Consider the following 14,927-nt stretch of genomic DNA (forward strand, 5'->3'; position numbering starts at 1 on the left):
GAGGGAGAAGCAGGCTTCCTGCTGAGCAGGGAGCCCCATGCAGGGCTCGATCCCAGGACCTCTGGGATCATGACCTGAGCCGAAGGCAGACGCTTAATAACTGAGCCACCCAGGTGCCCCTCTAACCTGCTTTTTAGATCGTTGGGTTTTTTTCTTTTTTCTGGAAGTTCTAGGTATTATTTTTTTAAGATTTTATTTATTTGATTGAGAGAGAGAGAATGAGAAGTGGGGAGGAGCGGAGGGAGAGGGAGAAGCAGACTCCCCGCTGAGCAGGGAGCCCCACACAGGGCTCGATCCCAGGACCCTGAGATCATGACCTGAGCTGAAGGCAGACACTTAACCAACTGAGCCACCCAGGTGCCCCTGGAAGTTCCAGGTATTTCTTTTAAAATGTTTTTTTCCCTTAAAAAACAAATTTCTCCTATGGTTTTTATTTTTCTCTTTGTATTTTTTAATAAATGTTTTTTTAAGATTTAAAATTTTTTTAAGGTAATCTCTACCCCCAGTGTAAAGGCTCGAACTCATGACCCCGAGATTAAGAGTCACATGTTCTACTGACCGAGCCAGCCAGGCACCCATATTTATTTCTTATAATATATCCAAGTTATATTTTTGGATGTCCCCAGGGGCTCTAATTTCACTGGTTGTTATGGCTATTTGTTTTCATGCAGGATTTTCATTTTTTTTTTTAATTTTGTGGGAATTCTGTACTTCCTGCCTGTACATGTCATCCAGAGAGGTTCTGCATCTGCTTCTTCCGGGCTCCCCAGGGATATTACCAGCCTGAGACCCTGTTTCTTTTTTAAAGTAGGCTCCACTCTCAATGTGGGGTTTGAACTCATAACCCTGAAATCAAGAGTCGCATGCTCCACCCATTGAGCCAGCCAGGCATGCCCCATCTTTCTTTCTTATTGAAATAAACGTATTGCATTAGTTTTTTTTTTTAAGGATTTTATTTATTTATTTGACAGGGAGAGAGTAAGCGAGCACAAGCTGGGGGAACGGCAGGCAGAGGGAGAGGGAGAAGCAGACTCCCCGCTGAGCACGGAGCCTGACGCGGGGCTCGGTCCTAGGACCCTGGGATCATGACCTGAGCCGAAGGCAGACACTTAACCAACCGAGCCACCCAGGTGCCCCTTTTTGCTGAAGTTTTAAAGAACTATTACAGGGTGCCTGGGCGGCTCAGTTGTTAAGCGTCTGCCTTCGGCTCAGGTCGTGATCCCAGGGTCCTGGGATCGAGTCCCACATCAGGCTCCCTGCTCAGCAGGAGACCTGCTTCTCCCTCCCCCACGCCCCCGGCTTGTGTTCCTGCTCTCACTGTGTCTCTCTCTGTCAAATAAATAAATAAAATCTTAAAAAAAAAAAAAGAACTGTTACAAAGATAGTAGCTTCTAATTCTCTTAAGGTTGCCTTCTTCTCTTTCAGTCTATTTGATTCATTTGTCCTGAGTATCATTAAAAAGAGATCGACTTGCTCCCCAAGTTTTGCTCTGGGGTAAAAAGCAGAAGTCCTAAAGCCCTGGATCAATATGTCTCTTCCCAGCTGAGTGACCCCAGGCACACTTGCTAAGCTCTCTCATTGTGCGTCCTCACCTGTAAAGGGCAGGTGATAGTATTTACCTGTAGGGTAGTGGTGAGAATTAAGAGATGACGTATGTAGAACGCCTGACACGAACTAGGAGCTTAATAAAGAGTATCAGTTAGTGATACTAACAATAAGTTGCCAGAACGAAGTGATGCTATCTCTTTGCGGCCCCGGAAGCCAGGTAACAACAGAAAACTTGCACCGAGACATACCTTCTCCCTCAACTGAGTGCGATCTAGTTATTTGGTATCCTGTACCTACCTCTTTAGTGCTGGGAAGAGGACTGGCCGTTAACTACTGAGCCAGTCTTCAACTTGACCTGAGCAAAATCAATCAAGCAAACCAGAAGATTCCATCGTAAGCAAGGCTATCAATTTCAGAGATGCCCCTGTTCCAAGCATTCCTCTTCCTCCTCCTCAGGTCCTCCTGTTCCCCTGAGACTGTCCCTCTCCTGGCTGAGATGAACCCTATGGGACTTGACAGAGTTCAGATCGCTCCAGCCAGCAACAGAGAAAACAAGGAGGCAAGTGTCAGACTTGAAAGGGACTCTGAGGGCGCTTCTGGCGGGAGTGGCTGAGTTGGGTGGAGCTCCAGGCTTCCTGCTCAGGGCATGAGGTCCCGGGGGCAGAGCAGCGGCCGTAACGGCTGGCACCCTGGCAGCCCTTGGTGTCGTGAGCGTGGACTCTGGTCCTGCAGTCACTTCGGCGGGCAGCTCCGGGCTCCTGGTTTCTGCAGTGTCCGTGGGGATTCTAGCGATGCTGGCCACTAGATGATCCCATTTCCCACACAGCCCTGGGGCTGACAGTGTCTGCCCAGTTACTAACGGATGGCCTCAATTTCCCCCCTTTTGATCTTTCACTCCTTTTGATAGTTTGCTCACAATTCCCCACTCTGGAATGTTTTGGGGTGTCTGTTTTCCTGGCTAGACAAACACCGAAGTCTGCCCTGAACTTGCCTCACTGCAGTAGAGCCCACGGGCTGAGGAGGGCCCGGCTCTCTGTGAAGGTGGCACCCCGGGAAGTAAAGGAGAGAACTAGGGTGCTGGCTGAGGAAAGCCCCGGTCTCTTGTGCGGGTGATGTCTCCTCCAGGGCCCTTTGGAGCCCCTCCCAGGTCCTCCTCACGCCAACGGGTTTGGTACCACGGCACCAAAGTCCCCCACCTTTGCTGACCAATGAGTGGAGAGCAAAGCAGGTGATGGGGAAAGGTGGATCAGCTCTCCTGGCCTGCACCCCCAAGTCTCATTTGCCCAGCCCTGTTTCCCCCTTTGCGCACTGGATAGGGAGGGGGGGGAGGAGTCCGATCAGCCCCCAGGAAAAACCTGTAAAAAACGGAGTCAGCCTACATCCACTCTTAAATATTTAATTCCCATTTATTTAAAGTTCTGTCAGTCTGTGTACACTATTTATATTAAAAACACAGGAAGCTGGGGATCCTAGCAAAAATATACATTTCGATTTTGGAGATTGTGTTCAGACACTAAGAGCTATATCCTCAGCACCAGGCCTGGGCGGGGGGTGCGTGGTGGCGGAGAGGGGGTGGGGGTCAGGCACAGCATCTCTCCCTTCACAGCGCTGGCTCAAAGGGAGCACCCTAACCCCAATCCTTGGTCAGCTGGGGGTGGTGGTGGGAGAGGGAAGAATCTTGTCAGTAGAGAATGATCCTAGGGCATGGAAGGCAGGGGCAGATGGACGGGACTCCAACCTCAGGTCTTCCCCAACCTTTCTCAGAGACCCTCACAAGTCCCTCACCCTTCCAGGCCAGTTTCCTTCCTGGTGAAGCAGGCTGGGTGGGCTCTCTGACTTTCTGCTCAGACACAGCATCCAAGCTGGGCTTCAGTCCCTCCTCTGAGGCCGAATACTTCACCTGGGAGGAGGGGAACGGTAGATGCAAGGGCCAGAGGAGTGGGACTGGGCCTGGCAAGGTCCTTGGTCACCAGAAGCTGTGTAGGGGGAGTTCCCGGTGACTGGCTGGGCTGAATACAGGGAAAGGGGAGAGCAGCAGAACTGTTGGGACAAATGGATGTCACACTGAGCGGGATCAGTTTATCCCTTGCACCTCCCCCATGAGCGGGTGCTGGGCTGGTTCAGCAGGGCACCCCTGCCTACCAAGGGATCTGAGAACGAGGGCACACCTGTGCCCACTCACCTGGAGGCCCCTCTGGCCCATCTGCCTCGGGGAAGGGAGGGTGAGGGGTGTGGAACCAGGTAAAGTGATTCAGTGCTTGTGTGTGCTGGAGTGTTGCGGGGGGGGGGGGGGGGGGCGTGCATGAGCTTCCTCTGGGCTCCTGGTTGAGGCTGAGGCCAGGAACTCCTGAGAAACAGGAGTCGTGGGTGGTAGCTGCTGCAAAGTGGTGGGAGAGGGGCCGCCGATGACCCCAAGGCCTGGGCTCAGAATTAAGTACACCGCTTGCTGCCTTTTCTGCCAACCTCTGCCTCCCTCGAGGCTTGCTCCTCTTCAGTGGGGGCCCCCACCTGAAGGGAAGCCCATCTCCTTCCAGGCTAGGGGTGTCCCCTGGCGGCCAGCGCAGGGGACCAGCAGTGACACTGGCCTGGAAGACTGGTGAAAAGAACAGAGAGGGCGCTGGTAACAGTGGGGCTGGGGCGTGCTGCTAGAGAGGGGTTGGCTGGGTAGGGGGAGGGTGGTGACAGTCTGGGGGAGGCGTCCTGGCCCTCAGGGCAGGGCCCCCATGACTCGGGGGCCATTGCTGCAGTCAGCCTGGGCCCCGGTGGCTTCCCCAGGAAGCTGGGCCCAGAGAGCTTAGTGTTTCTTTGGCTGGCCCACGTCCTTTGCTGTGACGACAGGAGAAGTGAGGCGCCTACCCTTGCAGGTGACTGTTGGTGCAGAGGGCAGGCCCATTCCTCCCTGCTCCTGGGGGACAGGGGACGGGGCAGACGAAAGCAGAGGACATGTTCCATGCTGCTGGTGAAGTAACACAAACTGTCTCACAGAAAGAGAAAGGGGGGCAGACACAGGGATGGGGAGAGAGAGAAAGGGAAGGCCAGGGAGGAAGGAAGAGGGGAAACCTACAGAGAGACAGGAAGAGAGAGCGAGTGAGCGAAGAAATTAGAGAAGAAAGAGGATCTGAGAAAGAGGCAGATGAAGACGGGGAGGGAGCGAACGCAGGGAGCAAGGAGCCGTGTGTCTGAGCGCGGCAGTGTGGCTCCACTGCTCCGGGCCCGTGGGCGCCCAGGGCTCGGGGACTGCTCTCCGGGTAAGTCCCGAGGGCGGCGTCTGCCCCAGCTCTGTCCGCCTGCCCCCAGAGACCCCGGGCGCATGCCCTCAGTACATGTCCTTGTAGATCTCCTGGAGCAGGGGGTGCAGCGAGGTCTCTGTCTCGGTCTTCTTGATGCGCTGCATCATCTGCGCGTGCTCGGTGACCAGCTGCCGCAGGTCAGCCATTTTCTGCAGCAGCTTGGGGAAGAGGTACTGGGCGTACGGGTGGTTGGCCTGCAGGTGGAACTCGAGGGCACGCAGGATGGTGTCCTGGATGGCCTCCACCTGGGGCACGTTTATGAGGCCCGGCCGGTCTGTGGGGACACAGGGCAGAGGTGTGGGAGGGAGCAGGCATGCATGGAAGTCTCCGGGGGGTGGGGCTGGGCAGAGGAGCTCCCCTACCTCTACCCGCGTGGGTGACTTGGCCCAGGGGACAGCAGACCTACTGCTGTGACAGACCCAAGCCCTGTTCTGTCAGTGACTGTTCTACTATTCTAGCCCCTCCAACCCCCCAGGTCCTGGCCCATCTCCTTCACTTTTTTGTTTTTTTTTCTTCTGAAAAAGGCAGTATGACCTCATGGTTAAGAGACTCACTGCCTGGACTCAACTCCCGTCCCTACCACAGGCTAGCGAGGAGGCTCTGGGCAGGCCACTCGCAGCCTGACTTCAGTTCTGTCATCTGTAAAACGGGGTGACAGAAGTACCCTCCGCACAGGCTGCTGCGAGGATCAAATGAGTTATAATCTAGGAAAAGGAACCAGAACAGTGCCTGGCACGAAGTAAGCTCTATGGTACTGTGAGCACGATGATTGTTCTAGTTATTGCACCGGAATCTGAAAAATGCAGGCAAAATACGGAGAATTTCTCCACCGTCAGAAATCATCCCCATCAACATACTGGCATATTTCTTTGCAGACTTTTTTCTGTCTCCTCTCCATCGAGAAGAGGGAGCCAGTCCTGCACGTAGTCGGAGCCTCGCGTGTCACACTGCTGTCATCACAGGGCACCTCCCCACGCTGTGCGCGCTTGGGCCTGGTGCCCTGCGGTGGGGGCCCGACCCCCAGCAGGGCTGCCCCACCCTCACTTACCTCCACAGAGAATGATGGCCGCAATGAAGAGAGCCAAGTCACTGTCATCAAGTTCCAGGGCGTTGAACTTGACCGCAAACTCAAACTTGGGCTCGATGATGTCACTGAAGGGCTTCCGGAGGCTCCGCAGGAACTCCCGGGTGACGAACCCAGTGCCGTTGGCCACCAGTAAGCCGTCCTTGTTGACGATGGAGGCCAGCATAGCGAATATGGCCTCATGCACACCGTACTTGAGAAGGGTCACCTGGTCGTTAAGGAAGAGGGTGCTGAAGCTGGGGATGCTCTTGGCGAACTCGGTGAGCTCCCGCACGGTCTCGACCGTGGTGCACTGGCAGCGGTAGAAGACATGCACGCTGATCTCCTTGTAGGGGGGCAGGCCGTTCACCAGCTGCTTCCACACCAGGCCCTTCTCTGCTTGCCACAATGTCTCGATGTCATGGATCACAAAGGGCTGAAAACCAGGCCCCGTTAGAGGCCAGGCCTTGGGGGGACCCCCGCCCATGTGCTCCCCATGCCCCCAGCCTGTACCACGAAGTGAGGGGAGGCAGGAGGCCTGGTTCTCCCAGCAGTCAGGCAGGCGGTGGCAGGGCCCAGAGCCCGGGGCTGCCAGGCCAAGCAGTGACACTCACCGCCGTGTGGCTGGCCTTGCCGGTGAGGATGCCACGGGCCTTCTTTTTGGTCATGTTGAAGTTTTTCAGGTAGGCATTGTAGATGTGCTTGGAGAAGGCCTTCAGGTCAGCCACCTGTGGGTTGTGCTGATTCCCCTCGCTTGCCGTTAGCCCTGCCACCAGCTTCCTCTTCTCGGCCTCTGGCATCCGGCCAAAGCGGATGGCTGTATTGGGGGGTGGGGGGTGGGGGGGGTCATCGAGGGGCCCAGGCAGGAGCTAGCACCTCTAACCTCCTTGCCTCACAACAGGTACGTGGGCCAAAAATGGAGACATGTTTTTTGAGCCCAGGACACTCAGAAGCTCTATGGCCAGCACACTGGAATGCTGGAGAACCCCTCCAGAATGCAAGCGCCGGGGGAAAGGGATTGTCTTGTTCACAGTGCCTCACATGCACACAAAGGCCCTAACTCAGGGAGTCAACTGAGCCACTGTGCCTGGAAGGCGGTGCAGTGTGACGCATAGGAAGACAGTTTCTGGTGTCAAAGGCCCATGCCTGAGTTCCAGCTTGGCAGAAATAGGCAGGCTATTTCACCTTTATTCATAAGAAAAATGGGCTAATACTGAGATCTCACTGGACTGTCAAAAAATAAGAATATCCACACAGTAAGCACTAAAACGTTAGTCATTAGTAATGGAACAGGATAGAAATCTGGCTTCTCTAAGAGAAAAAGTGAGAAGAACTGAGTTGGCCCTGAGATCTCCTAGGAAATCCGCTCAGCCTACCCAAGGAACAGAGCCCGGGCAGATACAGACTGAAGGGTGGGACCAAACCCCAGACCTGCCAGGCCCCACCATCTAGGAAAAGCTTCAGGTGGAGGGCTCGGGGCCCGCCACCATCTAAAAGGCAAGACAGGGTGTGAGTGTAGACATTTAAACAAGAGGCTCTCCCCAGTCCTCTGGGGGGGCACGGGGGTGGGGGTCTGACCCAGACAGGCAAAGGGGGCAGGTGGGCTCTGCAAAATCCTACTGTATGGGGTCTGAAGACAAGACTCTGTAGAAGGCCCGAATGCGGGGCAGGATCTGTCTCCCGGGAGAGGCCGGCCTCCAGGAAACTCCTGCCTGGCTCCCGGCAGCGGACCCATGTGGTCACTCCCTGGCTCCTGCCGGCCTTCACTAACCAAGGAGAGCTGAGGCGATCCCCGGCTTGGGCAGTGGCTTTTTACGCTGTGTCGGGTCATCTGAGCCAGGCTTGAGGTGCTGGGGTCAATTCCCAGTTTCCCTCTGGGCCAGCAGGGGTGAGCGCCCCAGGCGCGGGCCTCACAGCGGACACGGAGCCGGAGCCGTCTGGGGAAGGCAGGTCTTCGCCGGCTGCTGCGTCAAGCCGCACCTGCTGCGCACCAGGCACCGCTCCGAGGGGCTCCCCTCCACCCCCCTGCCCCCCCCCCCCAGGCTGCGCCAGGCCCGGGGTGGCTCTCACCGTTGTGCGACATGCCGAGCGCCACGCATTTCTGGAAGCGGCAGTACTGGCACTTGTTGCGGTTCTTCTTCTGGATCTTGCAGATGCGCTCACACTTCTCATACTCCAGCTTCATGCGGATCGTCCGGCGGAAGAAGCCCTGAGGGGCGGGCGAGAGGTGAGGCAGAGCCACAGGAAGCTCAGGATCCTGCTCTGCCCCGTGGGTTCTGTGACATCAGGAGCCCCAGTTTTTTTTTTTTTTTTTAAGATTTTATTTATTTATTTGATAGAGACACAGCGAGAGAAGGAACCCAAGCAGGGGGAGTGGGAGAGGGAGAAGCAGGCTTCCCGCTGAGCAGGGGGCCCGATGCGGGGCTCGATCCCAGGACCCCGGGATCATGACCTGAGCCGAAAGCAGATGCTTAATGACTGAGCCACCCAGGCGCCCCAGGGGCCCCAGTTCTGTGTGTAAATGTCAACCTTTCTGAAATTTGGAAGTAAATGGGAGAAATTTCTTTTGGAGGGGAGGGAGGAGGATAGTAAACAACTCTAAAGCCTTTGAGATCTAGCTATATTTCTTTATTTTAAATGCTTCCTTGTGAGTTTGGTCACCTAAAACTGTATTGTGGGTAATCTGGTCTATTCATAAAAGTATCTGGTTCTGGGTATTTTCTAGGCGGTGGTGTAGTAAAATAGTAAGTACAATTTTGATCGGCGTGCAGGTAGGAGGATGAACCAAAAGCACCCCTGGAGAAAGAAATGTAAAGTTTCCTTTTTTCCCCTCAAAGAGGCCCTTCCGGGCCTTGAAGTGCAGGAAACACCGCCATGAGGGTGATGGTTGAGCCCAAGATCCTCATTCTGCCCAGCCGGTGTTCTAGAGCTACGTCCCCAGGGGGCGCCAGCAGCCAGCCAGGCCACATGAGAGGCTGGGACCAGCAGGACCCAGGGCGGAGGACCTGGAATGGGCCCAAGGGCCTGGCGGCCTCCCAGGTGGGAATTCCGCAGTAGGGACTGTGAGGGCCCGGCCTCTCTGGCAGGTCAGCTCTCCGTGTAAACACAGCCCCAGCCGCCAGCCACCACTCGCCGCAGGCCCTACCTTGCAGCCCTCACACGCGTGAACACCATAGTGGAAGCCTGATGCCTTGTCCCCGCACACACGGCACTCCATGTTGAGGCTGCCACACGAGGCCCCGTCACAGCCCATCTGCAACTGGTCCAGCAGTGAGGGTGGCGAGGAGCTCCGGGAGAGGTCTGCGGACACACGACATAGGGGTGCCTTCATATTCGGCCAGGACGGGGGCCAGGGGAGGTGACCAGAGCCCACAGGGGGCAGAGCAGGTGATGGGAAGAGCCCATGTTTCTCAAGCAGCGCTCACTCAGCTCAGACACTTAACAGCTATGTGCCTCAAGGAGTCAACCTTTCTGAGGGTCGGTTTCTTCATCTAGACCATGGGGCTTTTCCTCAGACCTGACATACAGCAGGTGTTTGGGAAATGGCAGCTATCACTATTGGGGGGAAGTCAGAGCCTTCCTGGGCTGTACTCACCACTGGGGAGGAGAGGGTGTGTGTGTGTGTGTGTGTGTGTGTGTGTGTGTGTGTGTGTGTGTGTGTGTGTGTGTGTGTGTTGGGGGGATGATTGTGTTTTGGTGTGTGTGTGTTGGGGGGATGATTGTGTTTTGGAGGGAAAGGAGCAAGTGTGTGAATGTGTGTGTGTGTGTGTGTTGGGGGGATGATTGTGTTTTGGTGTGTGTGTGTGTTGGGGGGATGATTGTGTTTTGGAGGGAAAGGAGCAAGAGGAGGAAGATAGAATCTCTTCAGACTGAACTTGGGAAGTAGCTCTCCTAGCTTAAGCGGCTCCACTGTGTGGGCCCATGTAGGGTTGTATGAAATGAGTGTTAGGGAGACTACGGCCTTCCACCCACATCTCCTGGGAAATTCGATTCTTGTGTGGACTCCAGAGATGCTGTAAAGGATCTATCAAGAAGCTCAAACCCATTCTTACAAAACTTCTTGCTCAAGTAGAAAGAAGGCAGGTACCATTCATGCCCACTGGACAACATACTGAATTTCCCCAGGTTTTTTTTTTCTATTAAGTGTACGAGATGTTTGAACCAGATGTTGTGAGTATAAGCAAGGAAAGCACTAGACTAAGGCAATGACTTCAGGGTGTATGTGCTGTCAGCTGACTCGGTAAGAATTTCTGGGAGTCTCTTTGGAATCTCTCCCTTGGACACTCAGCCATGAGCCCGGCCCTGAGCCTCAGTCGCCCGGCCCAGGGCCAGCTGCATGACCCCACATGCCGCCTGTCCTGCCAATCTGCTGTTCTCTGCTCTCTTTCCTGATGACTGAGCAACCTCCTCAGGGGCAGGGGCCAAATCCCCAGACCAGAGAGTCACTGGCTCAGAGCAGGATGGCACCTTAGGGAGACCCAAGCCGTGAAGCTGAATGCAGACTTAACATTTCCCAGGCTGGTGTTGCTCCTTGTCTGTCACCCAAATATAGGTCACTCCACAAAATATCTTCATTTCCCTCCCACGGAGTAACCCACCCTCCCTAGACCAAAGTGTACTCTACTCTTCTCATACCTTTCTCCACTCCCCCTTGGGCCCTAGGAGTGACAGCAGGAAAGCCTTCAGCCAGACCCTACCTGGGCCACAGGGAGGGGAGCATGAGCACCAGACCAGACCACAGAATAGAGGATCGGACAGCCCACTGCCCTGCTGGGCTGGTAAGGGCAGGGGTGTGAGGTAAAATAGCCCATCCCGTCCCAGAGCCTTCGCTCCCAACCTTCGGTCATTCCAGGGGATGTAACCACCCGCCTCAGCCCACAGATGGGGGAGAGTGGGCTCCCTCCGTCTCCTGGGCACAGTGCTGCAGGGGAGCCTGCAGCCTGGGAGGGCAGAGCCACTGTGGCTTTCTCCATAGCCTTTGCCACCACATGACAGTCCGTGTGTGTTCACTCAGTGTTGGGTGCCCTCTACCACAACGTAAAGGCCACAGGGCAGGAACTCTGCCCCCAGGGTGCTGCTGTGGGATGGGGAGCAGGCAGTGACTGTGGGGTAAGTAAGTGGACCTCAAGCTCCCTGGGTTGGTCCTGCACTCAGCGCCAACCGGCTGCAGGGTTTGGGCAGTCTCCGCCATGCCTGGAGGCCTCAGAATAGGGGCAAAAGAACTCACATTATGAGCTGTCGGGAGAAAATGAGATCACGTGTGAAAACCCTTTGTCGAGACCTGTGTGGAGGCTGAGCAGGAGGGTTCCGGCCCTCCCCGCTCTGATCTGTGTGGTCTGTGTGCATGTTCGCTTTGTGTCACTTCGTGTAAGCAGTTGTGTTTTTGTGGCTTACACATCTGCCTCCTCTGCTAGACGTGGGACATCTCTAATCACACCGCCTTTGGATCTCTAAGCTCACCTCCACCACCAAGTCTTGTCCACAGCCACCAACCTTTTGGTGGTGCCCTCTGTGTTCTCCCTCCTGGCCCTGGAGGCCGGGCAGGGGTCTGGGCACTTGCACTGCACGTGGCAATGCCACCCTCTCTTTTCATTCAGCGGACATTTGGTGAGCGCCTGCTGTGTGCACGGCAGGACCCACACCCTGCCCTCGACTAGCTGAGGTGAGAATGAGGTAAGAAAGCGGGAATACAACACAGCGAGTGGCAACACTGGCTGAGGAGCGGGCAGAGGGAGCAGGACTTGGAAGGCGCCACCACCAAGCCTGAGGCTCTCAGGGAAGGTGACTGCTCCCCTCTTGGGGCTCAAAGATGAGATCTTTGGGAGACTCCAAGTCAGCTTCCAGATGCTCGGGAAGAGCAGGCATGAGGGTGAAGAATGTGACTGAGTTCAAATTGGTGTCTTAGGCTCAACACCCAGCTCTGCCCTCTGGGCCTCAGTTTCCTCCTCTGTAAGATGGAGAGGACAGGAGTATCTATCTGAGAGTCATGGTGAAAAGTAACAGAGTTACTACAGAGAAGAGCCCTCGGACCTGGAAGTTCACATCAACATCGGGGTGAGTTAGGACGGTGCTTATCAGAAAGCTGCAATTCTGCACTCCCCAAGCTCTGTACCCTACACAGGCAGGGGCCGAGACCTGTCCTCCTTCTGGCTGGCTGTACCTCTTCCCCCGCAGCTTCACGGAAATCCAAGGTGGGGGGTGTCTCTGCTTATTGAGGCCCGGAGAGCCCCCAGGACCAGACCAAGCCTCCTTTCACTTCCCCTGGCCTGCCACTGACCCATGGCTCAGGAGCATTAGGATCACTGGGAACCCTGGGAGAAGCCAAGATGCTCCGGCCCCACCAGCCCGAGGCGGCCTGAGCTCTGGATCCTGAGGAGACACCCCGGGCAACTGTCTCAGAGGGAAGTGCTGCAAATGAGACTGTGGAGAAACAGGCCCAGGGCACTATCAGGGCGCTGGGCCATGGCTGTTCCACCCCTGGGTCGTGAGCAGACACAGGCTGCAGAACCTCAAAGCAGTTGGCGATGCTTGGTGGTGGCTGGCTAGTGGAACAAGGGCATCCCCTGCCCGTTTGGAATAAAAGAACAAAAATAACTGCCAGGTGGAGAGGCAGGGGCGATGAGGCGCTAGGATGGGCAGAAGTGTATGCATCCCCCCGCAGGGGAAGGTTTTGTGCTGGAGTGCATGTGCAGTGGGGATACTGAAGTGGTAGGGGCTTGGGAGTGGGTTTTCTTTCCTTTTTAAAAAAATTTTTTTAAAGATTTAATCTATTTGACAGAGAGAGAGAGCACATGTGCAGCAGAGGCAGAGGGAGAAGCAAGCTGCCCACTGAGCAGGCAGCCCGACATGGGGCTCGATCCCCGGACCCTGGCATCACGAGCTGAGCCGAAGGCAGAGGCTTAACTGACTGAGCCACCCACGTGCCCTGGGAGTGGGTTTTCTAAAGATAAAGGTTCTGTTTCTTCCTGGCTGATCACCTGGCTTAGGGTTTTATCCTTGAATCTTGCCCCAAAGTAATGATGGCAGAATGCTCCCCATTCTAGGGGCCAGCTTCTGAAGGTCCCACTGCCTTGCCCATGACCTCCCGGTGGGAGACTGGGGTTCTGAGAGGCTGTCCCCCTGACCGGGAGTCCCTGCCCCTCAGGTATGCTGGCCGGGGACATGGGCCACACCAGCCTCAGGGCCGTCTGCCTGCACAGCGGCTCTCCCCAGCCAGCCCAGCATTGTCCTCCCCTGGCTCCTCCTCAGCTCTCAGGAAATATCCTTGCTCACCCGATGGCAGCATCCGGGCCCTGCCCTGCCTCTGAACTTCCACTCCAGACACACCCTGCCTGACCCCCCAAGCATCTCATGAAGGCCCACCTCTCCTTCTACCCCAGGAAGGGAGGGGGAAAGAACCAGCATTTATCGCCCGCCCCCCAAAAGCTTGTTAGTATCATTCCATATCACCTTGGAAGACAGTAACTGACACCATTTAAAGTCGAGGAAACTGAAACTTGGTGAGGTTAAGGGACCTGCCCAAGGTCACCTGTCTAATACCTGGTAGGACAGGGCCTTGAACCTAAACCTGACTTCCCTGTAAAGAGTGCATGTCTATACTAATAATCTCTTTTTTGTGCATGCCTCCTGTGTACCAGGCGCTCTGCTTGACACTTTATACCATTAATCCCATGGGAACCTTAAAATAACCCTTCAAACCCCAGGTCTTCTGACGCTTTTATAGGTGAGGTTAAGTAACATGCTGACAGTGGCATTAACCAGATCATTAATTTTATGTGTCACCTTGGCCAGGCCATGGTACTCATGGTGATCAGTTTTTGGTCAAACACCAGTCTAGATGTTGCTGTGAAGATATTTTTTAGATGGGATTAACATTGAAATCATTGCTCTCCATAATGTGAGTAGGCCTCAGCCAATCAGTTGAAGGCCTTATGGAAAAAGACCGAGCCTCCCTAAGGAAGATCCAGGAATTCTGTCTCTGGACTGCCTTCAAACTTAAGATACAGCATCAAGTACCCTGGGTCTCCGGTCTGCTGGCCTGTCCTGCAGAATTCAACTTGCTAGCCCTCACAGTTGTGTGAACCAATTCCTTACCTGTGCACACGTGTGCGTGCGCGCACACACACACACACACTCTCTCTCTCTCTCTCTCTCTCCCTCCCTCCCTATGTATGCACACATCCTATGGATTCTGTTTCTCTAGAGAACCCTAATACAATAACAGAGTTCAGAATCAAAACCTAGAACCACCTAACCCCCGGGGCTGAGCTCTTACTATTCATTAGTACTAATCAATAATTCATGATCATGATAACCGATCAGACATGTCACTGCTGAGGAGGACACCATGCCATTATTCAAATGTCTAGGCTCAGCGTAAACACTAAGCCCAACACCCAGGGAGTGAACTATCAGTTGCACCATCTTGGATTACAAGTTCAGCAAATAGACACTATTGATCTTACTCACATCATTTACGTATGGATGAGAGTTCTCTTGCATACCTAGTCTCTACTGCTGGAGGTATGCTGCTGTCATAGCTGTGAGAGTGGCCAGGAGGGGTCAACACTATTTACTTTGCTGGCAGAGTCCCACAGGCAAATAGCTTCTGAAGTCAGGGCCAATTCTGTGGGACTCTGGAGCTGGGTTACTAAGCAGCCTCCTTAACTTCTGTCGTCCTGTTCACCTGCACAGTGGGCTTCTCAGGGCTGGCGTGCAGCCTTGTCCTCAACTGAAAGGCCAGCCCTTGCCTGGACACCCACTGAGTGCTTGCGGCGAGAAGAGGTGCCAAGGCCAGGAGGAAGGACACTTGATCTTCCTCAGCCCCAGTCCGCACCAAGACCCCTGACCTCTTCCTAGGGTGTGGATGTGATGCCCATCACTGAAGTAGGAGGGGACAGCTGCCCCCACCCCTATCCAGCTCAGGGACCCTGGGCGTGTGAGTTGCCTTGCTGCTGAGTGCTAACGGGGAGATCTGTCTCGCTTGCCTCTTTGTCAGGTGTTGAGCTCGGGACAGAGATGCAGAA

The 14,927-nt window shown here is 55.0% G+C and overlaps 1 protein-coding gene across 2 annotated transcripts in view; it reads right to left on the minus strand.

Moving 5' to 3' along the window:
- Positions 1–3,844: 3,844 nt before the first annotated feature.
- The window catches only part of PPARD (peroxisome proliferator activated receptor delta), an 84,371-nt gene continuing 73,288 nt past the window's right edge, over positions 3,845–14,927 (minus strand). For both annotated transcript variants that reach the window (XM_028120574.2, XM_028120573.2), the window contains 5 exons: positions 9,047–9,201; positions 7,972–8,110; positions 6,516–6,718; positions 5,887–6,337; positions 3,845–5,112 (listed from right to left, as the gene is read on the minus strand). In XM_028120574.2, coding sequence (XP_027976375.1) covers positions 4,865–5,112; positions 5,887–6,337; positions 6,516–6,718; positions 7,972–8,110; positions 9,047–9,201 — 1,196 coding nt within the window. In that variant the 3' untranslated portion in view covers positions 3,845–4,864. The remainder of the gene's footprint in view (positions 5,113–5,886; positions 6,338–6,515; positions 6,719–7,971; positions 8,111–9,046; positions 9,202–14,927) is intronic.

This window comes from Eumetopias jubatus, unplaced genomic scaffold (assembly GCF_037043125.1).
Source record: "Eumetopias jubatus isolate StellerSeaLion01/CBP00866 unplaced genomic scaffold, mEumJub1_p1.0 scaffold_6, whole genome shotgun sequence".
Lineage (NCBI taxonomy): Eukaryota > Metazoa > Chordata > Mammalia > Carnivora > Otariidae > Eumetopias > Eumetopias jubatus.